Here is an 18581-nt window from a genome sequence, read left to right on the forward strand (position 1 = left end):
GTATAAACATAGTGATTAGACATTTATACAACCTAGAAATTTATCACCCTGCTAAATCTCCCACCCATCTGACACCGTACATAGTTACTACAATATTATTATTTTTTTGATAATCCTCACCCAAGGATATTTTCCATTGATTTTTTTGGGGAGAGTGGAAGAGAGAAGGAAAGACAAAGAGAAACACATCGACTGGTTGCCTCCAGCCCCGACGAGGTCTCAGGCCGGGAAGGAGCCTGCAACCAACGTACCTGCCCTTGACCAGAATCAAACCCGGGACCCTTCAGTCCGCAGGCTGACGCTCTATGGCTGGGGCCATAGTTATTACAATATTGTTGAGTATATTCCCTATGCGATACTTTACATGCCCATGACTATTTTGTAATTACCAATGTGTACTTCTTAATCCCTTCCCCCTTTTTCACCCATCCTCCCAAACCCCCTCCCATCCAACAACTGCCTAACTCTGTATCTAGGAATTTGTTTCCATCTTATTTGCTTATTTTATTTATTTGTTTGTTTATCTATCTATCTATCTATCTATCTATCTAAGAAGAGTGCTGACCAGGTAGCTCAGTTGGTTGTAGCATTATCCCATACACCAAAAGATTGCAAGTTCAATTCCTGGTCAGGCCACATATCTAGATTGCAGGTTTGATCCCTGATTGGGGTGTGTATAGGAGGCAACTGATCGATGTTTCTCTCCCTTCCTCTCTGAAATCAATAAAAATATATTTAAATATATTAAAATGAATAAATAAATAAGTAAATAATAAATAAACAAATATACAACCTAGTGATAACTTTCTAGGTTGTATAAATGTCTAATCACGATGTTTATACTCCTGGCTGAGAGGATTGGCTTCAACCACTGTAGAGGATCAATTGTGCAGGGACCCACTCTATGGAACAGGAGCAGGACTTACTTCAGAAGGTCTCTGGTGCCTGCTGAGTCCACCCCTTGAGTGTGTCTCTTGTGGGAGAGGTTGGCTGGTGCTTCAATGTGGTCTGAAGATGTCCACTAGGTACACTGCCTCCGGGGCCTCCTGGAAGAAAATGCAGGCCTAGGTCAGCTGATGCCTGTGCCCAAACCAGGGCCACCTGGTATGAGCTACAAAATGATATGCAGATGGTTAGTACTTGTAGTGGGCTTGGAGGTACCCAGAAGAGATCACGCTGTAAACTGAGGCAGGCTGCCAAGAGTGGGGACTGCTTAGCAAGAGGTATGAGGTGTCCCAAAGCCAAATGCTTCTTGTTTGAAGTTTGTGAGCCTTTGATAGATTTTAGAAAATTCCACAGCATGAGCCAAGGTAAGCCCTTTGTATGGAAAAGCCATCGGAAGCTGCTTGAGTGGGGCAGAGTCACGGGGATTAACCAGGGATGGACCAACAGTGTTAGCCAAGTTGATGGAGATTCAGATACAGTGCCTACCTGACCCTGCAGAGGTAGTGGTCAGCAAAGGCTGACCCCAATGGCTTCTGCCAGCACTTCTGTCTTAGAGAATTCTGCCCTTCCAGACAACTTCCAAGCCCACCCAAGGCTGTTTCTAGCGGTTTATCCATCTGAATGGCCTGGCTTGACTCATACTTCAGACCTTCCTAAAATATATCAAACAAGCAGCATCTGGTCTCAACGTGCCCTGTACCTCTTACTAAGTGACCCTAGACACAGCGCTAGCAGCAGCCAGCCTTAGTTTGCAGCATGGCCTTGCCAGGGCACCTCCAAGCTCAGCACAATAAGCAGCCATGAGCAAATCACTTTATAGCTCATGCTAGGTGGGCCCAGGTAGAACACAGGTGGCAGCTGACCTTGGCCTGCACCTTCTGGGAAGCCCCAGAGCCAGTGTGCCCAGGAGACAGCATCAGAACATGGCGAAGCATCACCACCCAACTGCCTCCACAAACAACACACCCAAGGGGCAGACTCAGCAGGCACCAGAGCCCTACTTAAGTAAGTACTGCTCTGTGTGGTGGACTCCTGCAGAGCTGTTCCTCCATGATGGTCAGATATCAGCGGTCAGTGGTTGCAGCCAGTCCTTGCAGCTGATTGGCCTGGAGGTGATTCCCTCCCATTGACATGTCAAAGCAGTCAAGGTTCAACTACAATAAGAAGGTATACACAGCCCATATGGGGAGCAGGGGGCGTTACACCTTGAGTGCCCAGCTTCAGTGATCAGGGAGGCTGTGCCACTAGACCCTACAGAACACCTACTACATAAAGCCACTCTACCAAGCCCAGGAAACAGCAGCTCTACTTAATTCATAGAAACAAACACAGGAAGGCTGCCAAAACGAGGAGACAAGGAAACATGTCCCAAATGAAAGAACAGAACAAAACTCCAGAAAAATAACTCAACAAAATGAAGACAAGCAAAATACTAGATGTAGAGTTCAAAACACTGGTGATAAAAATACTCAGTGAACTTATTGAAAACCTCAACAGCATAAAACAGGACTAATCAGAAATGAAAGATACACTAACTGAAATGAAGAATAATTTACAGGGAATCAACAATAGAGTAGATGAAGCTGAGAATCAAATCAGTGATCTGGAATATAAAAAAGCCACGCAATTCAGTTTCTCCCTGTGTGTCCTTGGTACCATTTTTTTAAAAAATCCTCACCCAAGGATATATTTTTCATTGATTTTTAGAGAGACTGGAAGGGAGAGTGGAGAGAGAGAGAGAAACATTGATGTGAGAGAGACACATTGATTGGTTGCCTTCAGTATCAAGCCTGCAACTAAGGTACGTGCCCCTGACCAGGAATCAAAGCCACAAACCTTCAGTCCACAGGCTGACACTCTAACCATTGTGCAAAACCAGCCAGGGCCCTTGGCACCTTTTGACCTGCTGCTCAACACAGTACTCAGCCTAAGTGAGTCTGAGTTAAGTCCATGCATAGGCCATTTAAGAGGAATGTCTGGAACTCCAGAGCAATCCATCTCACTCAGCCACAATCCCTGCTTGTTTTTACAGCTAGAAGTTATGACAATCTCTCTTCCTGGCCTGGAACCTTGGGCTGGGAGCCTTGTATGGGACTGGGACTCCTTGCTCCACAGAGGGGAACCTCTGTAGCCAAAATATGCCTCTGTATTTTTAACCACCACATGTAGGTACGGGACCTTCCACCCCTCTTATAAACCTCGGCATGGCTTCTTCTGTATATCCTTAGTTTATTGGACTTCTGTTCAGCTGTACTTGAGGAGGCTCTCAATGATGGTTGTTCTGTAGTTTAGTTGTAATTGTGAAGTGGTTCTGGGAGTAGGCAAATACAGCTTTTACCTAATTTTCAATCTAGATCAGAAGCTTCCATTAATATTTTATTTGCCTAAAGATAATGATTATATCACTACAAGCTCTACCATCATTGTTAGAGGTTTTTTTTATATAAGAGAGCATCCTATATAATAAAACCCTAATATGCAAATCGACCAAATGGCAGCACATCCAGTCACTATGATGAGCACTGACCACTAAAGGCAGACGTTCAATGCAGGAGCTGACCCTGGTGGTCAGTGGGCTCCCACAGGGTGAACACTGCTTAGCCAGAAGTTGGGCTCACAGCTGGCAAGTGCAGCAGTGGTGGCAGGAACCTCTCCAACCTCCACTGCAGGCGGGCGGTAAGAAGCAAGGGGTCCCAGACTGCAAGGGCCCCCAGCTGCGAGAGGGATGTCTGACTGCCAGCTTAGATCAGATCCCCGAGGGGTCCCAGACTGTGAGGGATCCCACCAGTGCACGAATCCATGCCCAGGCCTCTAGTAATAATAATAATAAAAAAAAGAAAAGTAAGCCAATCTTCAGGGGTCCACAAATAAAAGGTAATAGGGAGATAGCTTAGCCTAAGAAAAAGCACTGGGTTATGTACATCAATAAGAAGCCTTCATTACCCATAACTCCTCACTCTCTTAAACTGCATGGCATTATGAGTACTACCATCAGTGACCTGGATTATCAAACAGTGTCAATAGTGAAACATATAATTTGAAATTAAGGCAATTTCTGGAAAATTAACTCCTAGTAGTCAATCAAAAGGAAGTCTTTTGTCTCTGTTTGAAGGACATTTTCATAAAACTGAAATGAGGAATAAAAAAAATTAACCATTAGGGAAACACTTTACTTGGCTTCCATGGCTCTCTACTGTCTTTCTCTTTTATTGGATTCTCCTTCTCTTTCCAACTCTTCATGTGGGACTCCTCCAGGGTTCAGTCCTTCATCCTCTTCTCCTTTTCAGTTCTCTAGCTACACTCACTATGATGGTTCGAAACACTACCTGTATGCTTCCCAAATTTTGACCTCTAGTCCATACCTCTCTCTTGCTGCAGAATCATACATCCCAATTGAGTACTTGAGAACAATCATAACTAAGTGTCTCAACCTTAACATTTACAGAACTAAAATCTTGATTTTACTCTTCAAATTTGCTCCACCAGTAGTCTCTCACATCGTAACTGATGTGACTCCTTCCAGTCGCTCAGTTCAAAAGTCTTGGAGTCATCCTGACTCTTCTCTTTCTCATGTCCTTCATTCAATCATCAGGAACTTTCAAATGAATCTGACCACTTCTCAACCCCTCCATTAGCACCACCCTGGTCCAAGACACTTGTCATTTCTTCCCTCCTTTCACTTTCTCTCCCCTTAAGTCTATTCTCAAAAGGAGAGTCTGAGTAATGCCTTTAAAATCTGAGTCAGGTCCTGTTACCCTTTTTCTCAAATCCTCCAAGAGATCTTCATTGTCACATAAAATAAAAACCAAAGTTAAAAAAAAAAAGACCCTACACAATCTCTCACTCTTAATCCCCTCCCCCCCTCCTCTTCTTTCCCATTTGGCTCCTGGCCTCCATGGTTCTTCCCAAACATGCCAGGCTTGCTACTATGTGCCTTGCAACTATGTGCTTCCTTTGCTTGGACAGCTTTTCTAAGGTTTGCAGCTCTTCCCCCAGATAACGCCAGTTTACCCCATTATCTCCTTCAAATCTTTGCTCCTGACCGAGGATCAACCAAAACCTTCGCACATGGGGACCACGCTCCAAACTGAGCTACGTTCGTAGCCAGGGACTATGATTTCCTATTTAAAAGCCGCAACATGCCTTTCTACCCTTCATCTTCTTTATCCAGTTCTATTTTTTTTTCACACCGTGTATTATTTACTTTGTAGCTCACCACATTATATACCTGTAAGCTCATTTTAGCTCTCTCTAGTAAAATGTAAATTCTCTACTGAAAAGATTGTTTTAATGTTTGAGGGCTTGAACATAGAAAACGTTCAATAAAGAATTCCACGAATTCATCATTCCACTGTCCATACAGCTTGGCAACCCCATTAACTTTTTTCAAACCTAAATTTCAACGCCTTCTTAAAAGGTTAAATGCTCCGCCGGCACTCTACATTTTTAAGACCTTCCCGCCCCGGAAGTAAAAACCTAAGAGGGTCGGAGGAGGAAGCTATTTCCGTTTCCGTACGGACGCCGAGGAGCAAACACCATGGAAAAGACCGGCGGCAGCCGAAAGAAAGGCCTGAAGCGCAAGAGCGCTGCCGAAGAACCTCAGGAGGCTGCAGTCGGTGAGGATGGGGCGACGGAAAACGGGGGCCAAGCCCCGAAAGCGTCTGCCTTCCCTCCGGGCTTCAGCATTTCCGAGATTAAGAACAAACAGCGGCGACACTTAATGTTCACGCGGTGGAAGCAGCAGCAGCGGAAGGTAGCAGAGGGGCGGAGGCGGCAGGGCGCATGTGCAGTGTCCTTGGCGCGCGGGTGGGCGTGTTGCACTTGCGTGGTCTCCCCTCCCAGGGATCCCAGCCGGAAGGTTGGGCGGGGCTCCCGATCGTCCTGTCGTGCTTTTTTCTGGAGCGGCCGGTTTTCCTTTTTAACCAGTTCCTGGCTAGGGTTCGTGGCTGAGAATGAAAGCAAGAAACCCTGCTCATCCACTAGTGAAAATTACTCCCTCCTGGCCTGGGAGGCAAAGGCTCCCTCTCCGCGCGGTCCCGTCCACCTTCAGCTCCGGGTGGTTAATGCCTAAAACCTAATCCAGGCAATGCGTAAACTCAGAGTGATGATTCCCTGATTACTGCAGCGACTCGTACTGAAATTAGTACTGTAAAGTTTCTAGTAATCTTATTACTCTTTTTTATTTTGATATTTCCTTTTTTTTCCTTAAATCTTTATTGTTGAAAGTATTACATATGTCCCCATCGCACCCCCCCCACCCCCTCATTGACCTCTTCTAGCCCGCCGTCCCCTTCCCCTTTCCCTATTCCACCCCCCACCCCCCTCAGGCTTTCACCATCCTGTTGTCATACAAGTTCTTTGGTTGATCTTTTCCCGCACACCCACCCTTCCCTGCCTTCCCTCAGATTCGACAGTCTGTTCCGTGCTTCTGTGTCGCTGAATCTGTTTTGTTCGTCAGTTTATTTTGTTCATTAGATTTGATACTTGTCTTCCTCTGACTGGCTTATTTCCATTAGCATTATATTCTCCAGGTCCCTGCATACAGCTTTATCCTCATACTCTTCTGTGAGGTAAACAAGGATGGGGAGATAAGCAGATAAAGCCTAAGGTCACAGTGCTCATTTGTGGTTAAATTTCCGTTGAACACTCCATCCATGCTTTTGTTCCGGCCCTCCAGTCCAGTTTAAGAACCCATTGTGGCCCTCGAGTCAAAAAGTTTGCCCACCCCTGATCTAAACCATTGTGGTGCGGGGGGGAAGGGTATTCTAGAAGACTTTTGAGACCTGATACATTGAGGCTTAATAAACGCTGCGGGGAGAGGGGAAGTATTTTCTATTGTCAGTTAAGCATTCTGTTCAGAAATCTCCAAAAGATACACATTCACAGTACAAACAATCTTAACTTGCAAGTACTTAATACGTTTAAAAGCATTTTTTGATTATAAAATATATGGATAGCTCTTTGTACTTTTATGGGAAGCAACCTGAAAACAGATCTCCCATTCCCATTTATTTTTAGTACTTTCCTAGAGAAACAGCCAGCATAGCCATGTTTTTCATTAGGATGCAACTTGTTAGAAATGCAGAAAAAAAAATTGGTCAACTTAGATTTTGTTTTTTAAGAAGCAAAGTCATTGTTACAAAAATCGTATTGATCAGTTCACTTGTTTTACAGTAACTTAGGTATGAAAATCTATGTCAACACTTTAATTTTAATAAATTAGGAAGATTAAAGATTACTCAGTGTAAGTATTCTTAGTATTAGTAATTTGTAGTTTCAGTGTGTTTGTGATCTAACTAATGATCTCTCATTCTTTTTTTTTTTAAACCTTTTAGGAAAAGTTGGCAGCTAAGAAAAAACTTAAAAAAGAGAGAGAGGCTCTTGGTGATAAGGTAAAGAAAATTTTTAGCCATCTGTTTTCTATCTTAAGAAGGAATTCTCCCTGATATTTATGTTGAATGACTTTCTTTTAAAATTTATTTTGAAATATTTCAAGTGTATAAAAATAATATAGCAAACTCCTTTTTACCCTTTACTCAGCTTAAGAAATAATGCATTAGCAAATAATGTTCCAAGTCCCTTGTGTATTTCTGATTGCTTTTTCGTCCTCAGATAACCACTCACGAAATCTGTTTATTGTTCCCATTCACTTCTTTATTACGTTTACTATGTATGTTTGTGTTCCCAAACAAGCACAGTGGTGATGTTTTGAATGTTTTAAAATTTTAACATAAATGTTATGCATATTTTGACTTGCTTATTTTACTTTATGTGTTTGAGAAGTAGAAACATACACATCTCTTTGACTTTGGGAATGGGGGAAGCTCCCTAATTTAGAGCTGGAGCTCTTGAGATTTGAAGCAAAGGCTCTTTGTCAGACAAATACTCTTCTGTTAAAGGACTGGGTGAATAAGAATGAGAGCTGTCACATGATATGAATCTGTGAAAAGTGAGAAGGGGGGGGATGGAAGGAAGATGATATGCCCGGATAGGTTATAGCAAAGAAGAGAGCAGAGATAATGCATCAAGAAAGCATTTGGCTATTTTTGTGATAAGTGAAATCTTCCTATTGAAAATTTTAAAAAGAACTAAATACTTCCACATAATTGCACAACTAAGTTATTTTCATTTGGTTTCATTTCATTTATAGTTTGTTCTAGGTTATGATTTATACTTGCAAATTTTTAAAAACGTACAATACTTCCCCCGTCCCCTCTCTTAAGATGAGGTACTAAGAAAGGATAAGTGTTTTTGAAGAAGGGAAAAATATAAAAACTGAAACATTTTGCTTTTTCATGCATTCTCTTAATAGTATTAGGTTAAATAACACGAAGTTGCCAATATTAGACTTTTCTGACCTGCAAAATTCTATCAAGCAATATTAGTCTCTTTTTAGCTCTCAATAATCAATTATAGCAAATTAATATGCTGATCACCATTTGAAAATATCACCATTCTGTTTTTTTGTACTGAAAGATGACTTCCTACAACTGCCTCCTTCAAAAAATGATTTAAAACTTAATATTTGTTTCATAGAATAATAAATATCCTAAATGGTCATCAACTCATGCTTCTTCTATCTCTGCTAGTGTACATATACTTTGAATTAATTTTAGTTAGTGTATGTTACAGTTCTGTATTCCTGATCCATACCATTTTATTTACCGTTTTTGATCTAAGCTGAGTATGCATGATTGCTAATTCTAAAAGTATTCCATTATGTTGTTGGACCTTTGTCCTATCCGCTGTTCATTTCTATTAAAGGACTTGTATGCATGCATGCATAGAAGCATAACCATTGGACATAGACACCAAGGGGGTGAGGGCAAGAATGGGAGTGGGGGATAAGGACACATATGTAATACCTTAATCATTAAAAAAAATATATGAAACTAAAAAAAACAATAGTGATACTACATCTTTCTTTGTGTAAATTGCTCCCCCCTTTCATTCCTTACCATAAATCCCCTGTTCTAGAATTACTACTTCAGATAGATTTGTAGCTTTTGTTATCTGAATAGCTTTTTTGAAAGCTATTGGGACAAAGCTACATGTATATTTACTTTTGTAATTTTTTTCCATTTTGTCTGATAACTTTTATTTTTAGTGGATAGTTATTTTGACCAATATTTTCCTCTCTGCTACTGCTGTCTGTTTTTAAGCCATTTCATCCAATGTTGGCAATTCTTTCAGTACGTGTGTGTTTCTCCTCAGAGAATTAAAAACCTTTTACTCAGTATTGTTGTTAGGATTGATGTAGCAGTGGGTTGAAATGAGGAACAGATTGTGTTTTGGATTGTTTATAAATTTCTGTTATTCCCAACTGTAATGAAAAATTATTTATGTAAAAATGCTTCTACAACTTAATCTTATTTCTTTTATTTAGGCTCCACCAAAGCCTATACCCAAGACCATTGACAACCAGCGAGTATATGATGAAACCACAGTAGACCCTAATGATGAAGAGGTAACATTAAAAGTCTTAAATAAATTTGGATGGCCACACTTGATAAATTATCTGTTCATATGTTGACAGTTAATTTAAATTACTGTCTGGTAAATTCATATAATGGACTGATACAGCTATAATGTTGGCACATTATCTTATTTGCTATCAATTGTGTAATAATTAAATTTCCCAGTAATTGTATAGAAAGAGGCAGTGATTTATTTTCTAGAAATTTATTATGTTTTATACCTTTTGTCATTTAATCTCTGTATAATACTTTATTATATATCATTTGAAAAGTATTTCTCATACTGTAGAATTTTGTAGCACCTGTTAAACATTTTGAAAATTAAGGATAATATTTGATGGTATTTTTTGTGTCCTTATAAAACCTCTTGGTTTTAAAATAATCTACTTTTCACATTTTTCCTTTAAAAAATTTGCAGTAGTATAGTCAGAGAATCAAGGTTTTTAAAATGTTGTATATATTTTTAAAATTTTGTTATGTTTGCTTTTAAACAATGCTTTTTATCATAGTTCTTTTACATATCTCCTAATATTCATTCAGTCTTCCACCAAATGTTTCATTAATTTCCTACTGTGTATTGAGATTTGTTTTAGGGACCTGGGATCAATCAATGCAAATACTCTCACATATACACACAGAATTTCTGCCCACCCAGAGCTTATATTCCAGGAGGAGAGACAAACAGTGAACATCCGATATAATAAAGAGCTAATTTGCAAATACTCGTTATGCCCTCACGCCCTCGCACAGGAATTGCTCAGACACTCAACACTGGAGAGAGAGGAATGGGGACCAGCCAGGCACAAATGAGCTCGCGAGAGTGGAATGGGGACCAGCCAGGCTGCAGCCTGGGAGAGGGACAAGCCACCCACCCTGCAGTCTCCGGCAGCAGAGACTGCGCCTGCGGTCTGGGAGAGGGACAAGCCGCGCGCCCCGAGGTCCCAGGTGCCTGCAGTTGTGGCCCGGGCAAAGCTGCCCACCCATGGTCCCCTGTGGCTGCGGCTGACCCGGGTGCCTGCAACTGGCTGGAGGAGGAATCCTGGGTCCCGGGTGTGGGGCGAGGCAGAGGCAGTTTGGGGTGATCAGGCCAGCAGGGGAGCAGTTAGGGGCAATCAGGCCATTAGGGGAGCAGTTAGGGATGATCAGATAGACAGGCAGAGATGGTTAGGGACGATTAGGCAGGCAGGCAGAGGGGTTAGGGGTGATCAGGCAGGCAGGCAAGCAAGTGTTTAGGAGCCAGCGGTCCTGGATTGCAAGAGGCAGTTGGACATCCCCCAAGGGGTCCCATATTGGAGAGGGTGCCGGCCAGGCTCAGGGGACACCCCCCGCACCCCTATGCACAAATTTTGTGTATCGGGCCTCTAGTAATAAAATAAGTAAGTTGTGATATGTTAGCAGATGATAGGTTACTAGAGTTAACAAATAGGGTAAAGAGGATTTAGGACTAACCGGAATAGAGTTTGCAATTTTATATATATATATATGTTAGTATGTGTATTCATTTATTTTTTACATAATTTCAGACTTAGTAAGAAAAATAGGAGTTTGTATGTTTTCTTCATCCAGATTTCCTAAATGTTAAATTGTACCATACTTACCTTTCATTTATATTCTTTCTGAAATGCTTGAGAGTAAGTGGCAGACAAGAAGCCTCTCTGCTCCTATATACTTTTAGAATGTTTTACCTAATAAGTGTATTTTTTTAAATAAGCATAGCATAGTTATCAAAATCAGACAATTAATATTGATATATAATATTATCTAATTTGTACAGCTTATCCAGATGTTACCAGTTGTCCCAATGATGTCATTTTTAGCAAAAGAAAAATCCAAACTCATGCATTTTATTCTATTATAATGACTCTTTAACCTCCATTAAATTGGAACAGTTCCTCAGACATTCTTTGCTTTTAATGACATTGACATTTTTGAAGAGTACAGATCAAGTAGTCTTGTAGAATGTCACTAAAAATGATTTGGAGGTTTGCTCATGATTATATTCAGTTATGTACTTCTGACAGGAATACTGTAGATGTGATGTTATGTTCATTTCAGTGCCTCTTATCAGGACTCAATATATTAGTGATTTTCCCATTACTGCTTATGTTAACTTTCATCACTTTTTATTAAACTGCCTGCCAGGTTTCTCCCATTATAACTACAGTTTTTCCCTTTGTAATTAATAAGTATTTGGGGGATAGATACTTTGAGATTATATAAATAAATGTTACTCTTCAAACTTTTAATCAAGATTTTGCAATTACAAATAATTTTTTCCAGTCTGATATGTGAGAAATTATATCTCAATGTAGTTTTAACTTGCTGTTCTCTTGTTAAAAATGAGATTGAACATACGTTCTTCTTTTAAAATGTTTTTATTGATTTCAGAAAGAAGAGGGAGAGATAGAAATACTAATGATGAGAGAGAATCATTGATCGGTTGCCTCCTTCATGGCCCCTATTGGGGATGGAGCTTGCAACCTGGGCATGAGCCCTGACTGGGAATAATGGAACTGTCACCTCCTGGTTGGTTCATGGGTCGACACTCAACCACTGTGCCACACTGGCCGGGCTGAACATACTTTTTTTTCCTGTCCTTTTAATCAATTATTTGTTCATGTCTCGTGCCCATTTTTCTGTTGGTTTGAGTTGCAGTTTCATTTACAGCGGTCAGAGTAGGTTTCATTGAGATGACTTTTAGCAAAGACTTGAAGGATATAAAGAGATTAGCCATCTTTGGGTAAAAAGTACTTCAGGATGGGGAAACAGCCTATGCAAAAGCTGTAAAGCAGGAGCGTGCTTAGCATGTTTTTTGAAGAAAAGCAAAGAAGCTAGCATGCTGAAATTAAGTGAGCAATGGGGGAGAGTTGTAGAAGTGTTCATAAGAAAGTATGGGGAAAGGGAAAGCCAGATCAGTGACTTGGTTAACTTGTTTTTCTGTTCTTAGGTTGCTTATGATGAAGCTACAGATGAATTTGCTTCTTATTTCAACAGACAAACTTCTCCCAAGATTCTCATTACAACATCAGATAGACCTCATGGGGTAATAAATACATTAATTAGTATAGTTCTTAAATTCCTAATTTTCTTTTATTACTTTGACTATTTAAAGGAACTCTGTTTAGAAGAATTAGAGATTGCCTTAGATGATTCCTGTGAATGAGCTAAATAAAATTTAATATTGGTAATACAGTGTAAGAAATGACTTGATAATTTGCAAGAAATGACTTGTTTTCTAAGCCTGATTCATCAGGATAGGGTTTTTCAACCTCAACAGTGTTAACATCTGGGGATGTATAATTTTTTGTTATGGGGGTTGTCCTGCTCATTATAGATACTTAGTTGCGTCCTTAGCCTCTATCCGCTAGATACCACCAGTACCAGCCATCGCCCACCCCCAGTCATAATCACCAAAAATGTTTCCAGACATTGCCAAAGGTTCCCTGGTGAAACAGAATCACCCCCAATTGAGAACCACTGCTTTAGGATAAGCCTTTGGTAAAGGATGGAACTGTTCAGATTTCACTCTTGTCCTAGCATTGGTCTCTATTATAACATTGTCTTATACTAATCATTATGCCTTTCCTGATAAATATATATCACATAAGATTTTTATTCTTTTCATTTTTGATATTTTGTTTTACAGAGAACAGTACGACTCTGTGAACAGCTTTCCACAGTTATACCAAACTCACATGTTTATTACAGAAGAGGACTGGCTCTGAAAAGAATTATTCCACAGTGCATCTCAAGAGATTTCACAGATCTGATCGTTATTAATGAAGATCGTAAAACACCAAGTATCCTTCGTTTGGTTTTTAAGGAAGGGCTTCTATTTTGCATGGTTGATGTTAGAGATTAGCAGTAACATAAATTTTTGTACAGCAATTAATAAGTTTGAATTTTGTAGTTTGCTTCTGACACAAACGACATTTAGTAGGAATGGTCTAGAATGGATTCAAGCCCTGATTTAATTTGCAAGAAATGACTTGTTACCTCTCTTAACCCCCTTACAAGATTTGATTAATTTTTTCAATGTGCAAATGATACAGAAATACTTTTGACTGTGCCTCATGAAGTTGAACCTGTGGTGAATCTTTGAAAAGAAGAATTCAAACATTTACTGATAATCTGCTATGTGATAGGCACTAGTATTTGTCAGAAACAGATCTTTCAAGAGCTGATGGATTAGATGGGAAGAAAGGCATTTACATGACTATAACTCAATTTCAAGTGACAAGTGCTATAGTAAGTAACAGTGAGAACTGAGATATAGATCTTAATTTTGACTACGTAAAATGAGGTGGCATTTGAATTGGGCATTATTGGATGAGTAAACTATTGAAGCTATTTGAAATAGCATGAGTAAAAGAAAAAAATGGTTAATGTATGGTGTGTAAGAGATTGTATCACTGCCTACCAGTTAGGAAACACCATGAGGAGACAGGTTAGAAAGATAGCTTGGAACCACATTGAGTGTCGGACCAATGTTTTATTCTGTAGATGAGGCTGATAAGAGTGGCTTGAAATTAGCTGTAGCTGTCAAGAATCAAGGTATCTAGTTTGTTTTTTTCACTTAGCATCTGAGGAACTGGTGCAGATAGTGACACAGCTAAGCCCCATAGCTTGTTACTTGGTTTTTTAACCAAGGCCTTAGTCCAGACTTGATTTACAGTCTGTATTAGAAGATGTACTTAAACTGTTGGAGTGGTCATACCAACCAGGCTACTGTTTTAATAATCTAGGTGGGAAATCTCAAAGACATCAACTAAGACAGTAATAGTAAGGGAGAGATGTAGAAGTGAGGAACTTATGTAAACAGCAGGATTTAGTGGGGGAGGAGGAAATTCAAGATAACCATAGCTTCTACTCTGGATGAATAGGAGTGTTGATCCCATTATAAAGCAGACAGTATGTTTTGTAAAACTAATATTATGTACAAATATTTGAAAACAATCAGATTCTCATCTTTTAAGGTTCAGCATTTCAAAGAATCAGGTTGTGCTTTAACCACTTGAGGAATATTGTATAGGCAGTGATGGTGAACCTATGACACATGTGTCAGAGGTGACACGCAAACCCTTTTTTGGTTGATTTTTCTTTGTTAAATGGCATTTAAATATATAAAATAAATATCAAAAATATAAGTCTTTGTTTTACTATGGCTGCAAATATCAAAAAATTTCTGTATGTGACACGGCACCAGTTAAGTAAGGGTTTTTCAAAATGCTGACACGCCGAGCTCAAAAGGTTCACCGTCACTGGTATAGGTAGTAATCTTAATTTGCTGCATCAAAGACTTTTAAAGCCTTGGGCTGCCAACCCTGCTAGGTAGGTAGGTGTCTTATATTTCATTCATGGCTGACAGTTAGTAAATGGCTATTAATAAGTTTAATTTGTGGTACAGTAATCACAAGAATAAGAGCTTGTTTCTGTCAAGAAGAGAATTTAGGAGTCTCTGGTTTTGTGGGATGATCAATTCAAAGCCGGCAGCATATCCTAACCTTACAAACATAAAATGTATATACAAATATATAAAAGTGCATTTTTAGGGTTATAAGGCTTCTAACATGGAGGTAAACTTGTATTCTATTTACAGTGCTATAGTTGCTCTAGAATCCATTCCTATCTTATCAATCCTGCTTGAGTAGTGGACATTAGTTGCTTCACATACTTTAGTTGAATGCTCAAAACACCCTGTACAAGGGGTTGATGAACTATTTATCCTATTGTGAAAAGAGAAAAGGTAGGACAAAGGTTAATCCATTTTTCTGAAAGATTTATGTTGATTTATGTCTAGAGATTGAGGCTTGGTAAGAAAATCTCCGTTAACCCAGAGAATGCATGCACCCCACCTATTCACCTCGCTACAGATTTTAGGAGCCTTTGAGGATCAATTATTTAAACAATTCAAAATTTAGATTCGAGTTCAATATGTTCTTAGCTTTATGAACAGATGGATTAATTCTGAGTCACTTGCCAAATGGACCAACTGCTCATTTTAAAATGAGCAGTGTTCGTCTGCGTAAAGAAATTAAGGTAAGTTTTAGGCATTCCTTGATTGGCATTGGTCCCCTCATAGTTTTTGCTTTTAAGTAGACTGACTTAGCAGCTGCTTGATTTTACTAATGGCATTTGCTCTCCTAATTAAAGCAATAGTTTTATCTACTGGCAGGTTTCTTGTGAGACTGTCATAATTGAGTTATGGCAGACAGGCAATAACTTTCATTACTGTGAAATGTTACTTTCCTAGAACTTCCTTTTTGGTGCATTCACAGCATACAAAATACTTTTAGATAATCTTACTTCATGGGTGTAGTAAGCCATTTGTGGTTGTCATTGAGATAAATTTCTCATATTTGTCATGGGAATTATAAAACTTAAAATTGCAATGATACAGTTTTGCTAATAAACTTAATTATGATTTTTCTAGAGAAGAGGCAAGGACCCCACAGAACACGTACCTGAAATAATTCTGAATAATTTTACAACAAGGCTGGGTCATTCTGTTGGACGAATGTTTGCATCTCTCTTTCCCCATAATCCTCAGTTTATTGGAAGGCAGGTTGCCACATTCCACAATCAACGGGATTATATCTTCTTCAGATTTCACAGGTGAGGAAGGTACCTTTACTCCTTGGACTTTTAGTCATGAAATTCTTGTTCAAGATAAACCTGTTTCTAATGTGTTTTGACAGGTATTATAGATGAGAAATACGTTCTTTTCGACCATCATAAATGTTAAAGAAGTAATAGGTGGGTTAATGCGGACTAATTTCCTCAACTTTTTTCTTTACCTTTTAAAGATACATATTCAAGAGTGAAAAGAAAGTGGGAATTCAGGAACTTGGACCACGTTTTACCTTGAAATTAAGATCTCTTCAGAAAGGAACCTTTGATTCTAAATATGGTGAATATGAATGGGTCCATAAGGTATGTACTTACTCTAGAAAAGCCATTTAGATGATTTTAAGTATGGGATGAGAAGGAAATCGTGTACTTTTTAAGCTTTGAGTTGTTCTACCTCAAGTTATCCTTCTGAATGTCTTCTGTCATGAGCTAAAAGAACCATTTTCTGATGTGGTAATTGGATCTGGTGATTAATCCTGGTTCATTTGAAGTATCCTAAATATTAATGGTTCTCAAAGTAGGACCAGAAGCATTACCCAGAAACTTTTAAGATGAAAAATTGTTGGGCCATAGATTTACTGAATTAGACCCAGCAACCTATTCATAAGCTTGTGCTACCCTGATTCTGGTGCATGCTTGAGAACTATTTTCTATCTAGTAAGTAGTATTTCACTTAAGTGTGATTTTTACTTTAAAATTGTGTATGTTTAACACACATCTATTGGAACTGTAATTTCCAACACCTTATATTAAACCTGAAGACCGATACTTCAGTGACTATTTTTAGCATTGTTACCCATTGATTGTGTGCTAACTTTGTTTACTCCCTAATTTTCAGCCCCGGGAAATGGATACAAGTAGAAGAAAATTCCACTTATAAAATAATGAAGGAATAGTATTGGATTTTGCGGAACAGGCCTATCTTGAATTTGGAACAGAAGACTCTTGAAAATGGCATTTACTGATTTCATATACCTTATTTCGTGTCTGGACAAATTTCCAAGTGCCATGAATTACCACTCACTGTTTCTGTAGGAAATGCAAATAAAAGTATTTTGGTGAGAGTTTAGGTTGCAGTTTAGATTCCCTAAAACTTTTTATTTTTAGTAACTGAATAATTTAAGTTGGAATCAAGACTCAATCTAACTTTCCCATATGCACTCTTTTAATCTTTATTGTTGAAAGTATTACTTGTCCTCTTTTTTCCCTATTGGCCTCCCTCGCCCCTCTACCATCTACATTTTCATGGTACAGGTGGGCAAGAGGAAAATACAGTGTTCGCTAGATACAATGTAACCAACCCACTGGTTTTCTACCAGACCCTTGGATCTGGCACAGAGTTTTTAACCGTTTTCTGAATGATTGGAGACCACATGTCTGGGATGTTTTAACATTTCCTTAAGCCTTTCCAAAGGATAAAATTTTTTAAGTACAATGGTTTACCAAGGACTTAAAGCAAAGTTGCAAATTATTGAAGCCAATCTTTGGTTCCTTTTTTCTTACTACGTTATACATCATTACTCGGTACTGTAGTATTCCACTCAGGAATTGTCTCAAGCTCTGAAGTTTTTCTTATATCTTCTAATGGAATTCTTACATCCAGTCTTTACTATCCTTATTAGGAGATAGGAGATAAAGTAAGTAACTTAGGTGTAGTGGTAATAAACCCACAAAGGAGTTTATTAGAAATATTTATTATTAAAACAAAGTTAGCCCTATAAATAACTAATATGAGTAGAAACTAGTATTAGCAACTTTCCCCTGACTCTTAAAAGAAGTGCGCAACTTACCTTTGCTTTTCTAGCAGTTTTGCAAATGTATGGCATATATGAGAAGAGTTGGAACAAACGCTAAAAGCAGCCCATAATGACTGGGAAAATTGCCATTTAATTTAGGTGTTCAAAACAAACTAATACATAGTGTATTACCAATAATTAGGCAAAAATACTTTTTATACTAAGTATTTTATTTGTATGCTGCTGCCAGTGTATATAAAATAATCATTCTTGTGAAATAGAAATTCATGAAAATTCAGAGAGGTAGATGTTAAGGACTGACAAAAGCAGAAGTTTGTAGAATATGGCACATGTTATAGGATAAGCCTTTGTACAGGCTTCAGATTTAGCTTTCTTTGAATATTCGCCGGTTCAAGAAAAGTGGTTTAGAACACCTGAAATGAGAAGAAGAAAAGTGAGTTAGAGTAAAATATCAAATAATCAATGAATTAACAATAGCACTGCATTTTGTATTTTTACAGCATTCATCTATCTGAATGTCAGTTTATAAAGTACTTTTAGTTAAACTAAATCTAGTTTTAAAAACAACCAGACACATCACAGGGTTTCTGGAGAAAAACAGGATAGGAAATGACTATGGTGTAAAATGTAACCACCTCTTTTAATTTTCAAAACCACTCTGAAGTATATATCATTTACAGTTTATAATAAGACTTAAAAATTAACTTGCTAATAAGATCATTGCTAAAATATACTGTCTTAATTTACAATTAACAACAGTATTGGGGAGAGC

The 18581-nt window shown here is 38.7% G+C and overlaps 2 protein-coding genes across 2 annotated transcripts in view; one reads left to right on the forward strand and one right to left on the reverse strand.

Annotated features, from left to right (window-relative positions):
- The first annotated feature begins 5433 nt into the window (after positions 1–5433).
- RPF1 (ribosome production factor 1 homolog) lies at positions 5434–17221 on the forward strand. The gene is made up of 9 exons (XM_006776246.2): positions 5434–5698; positions 7281–7337; positions 9332–9412; positions 12370–12465; positions 13069–13222; positions 15379–15461; positions 15856–16037; positions 16229–16355; positions 16891–17221. Exons 1-9 carry the CDS (start codon positions 5483–5485, stop codon positions 16930–16932), a joined length of 1038 nt encoding a protein of 345 aa, XP_006776309.1. The 5' UTR covers positions 5434–5482; the 3' UTR covers positions 16933–17221.
- A 698-nt stretch (positions 17222–17919) lies between these two features.
- GNG5 (guanine nucleotide binding protein (G protein), gamma 5) overlaps positions 17920–18581 on the reverse strand; it is a 4319-nt gene continuing 3657 nt past the window's right edge. Inside the window, exon 3 of the mRNA XM_006776262.2 lies at positions 17920–18222. The gene's annotated coding sequence lies outside the window, so the exon portion shown is untranslated. The remainder of the gene's footprint in view (positions 18223–18581) is intronic.

Source organism: Myotis davidii, unplaced genomic scaffold, assembly GCF_000327345.1.
Source record: "Myotis davidii unplaced genomic scaffold, ASM32734v1 scaffold162, whole genome shotgun sequence".
Taxonomy (NCBI): domain Eukaryota; kingdom Metazoa; phylum Chordata; class Mammalia; order Chiroptera; family Vespertilionidae; genus Myotis; species Myotis davidii.

Coding starts and splice junctions, on each gene's coding strand:
- RPF1 (XM_006776246.2), top strand. CDS start 5,483: ATGGAAAAGACCGGCGGCAGCCGAAAGAAAGGCCTGAAGCGCAAGAGC. Junction 7,338..9,331: donor GAGAGGCTCTTGGTGATAAG/GTAAAGAAAATT, acceptor TCTTTTATTTAG/GCTCCACCAAAGCCTATACC. Junction 16,038..16,228: donor ATCTTCTTCAGATTTCACAG/GTGAGGAAGGTA, acceptor TACCTTTTAAAG/ATACATATTCAAGAGTGAAA.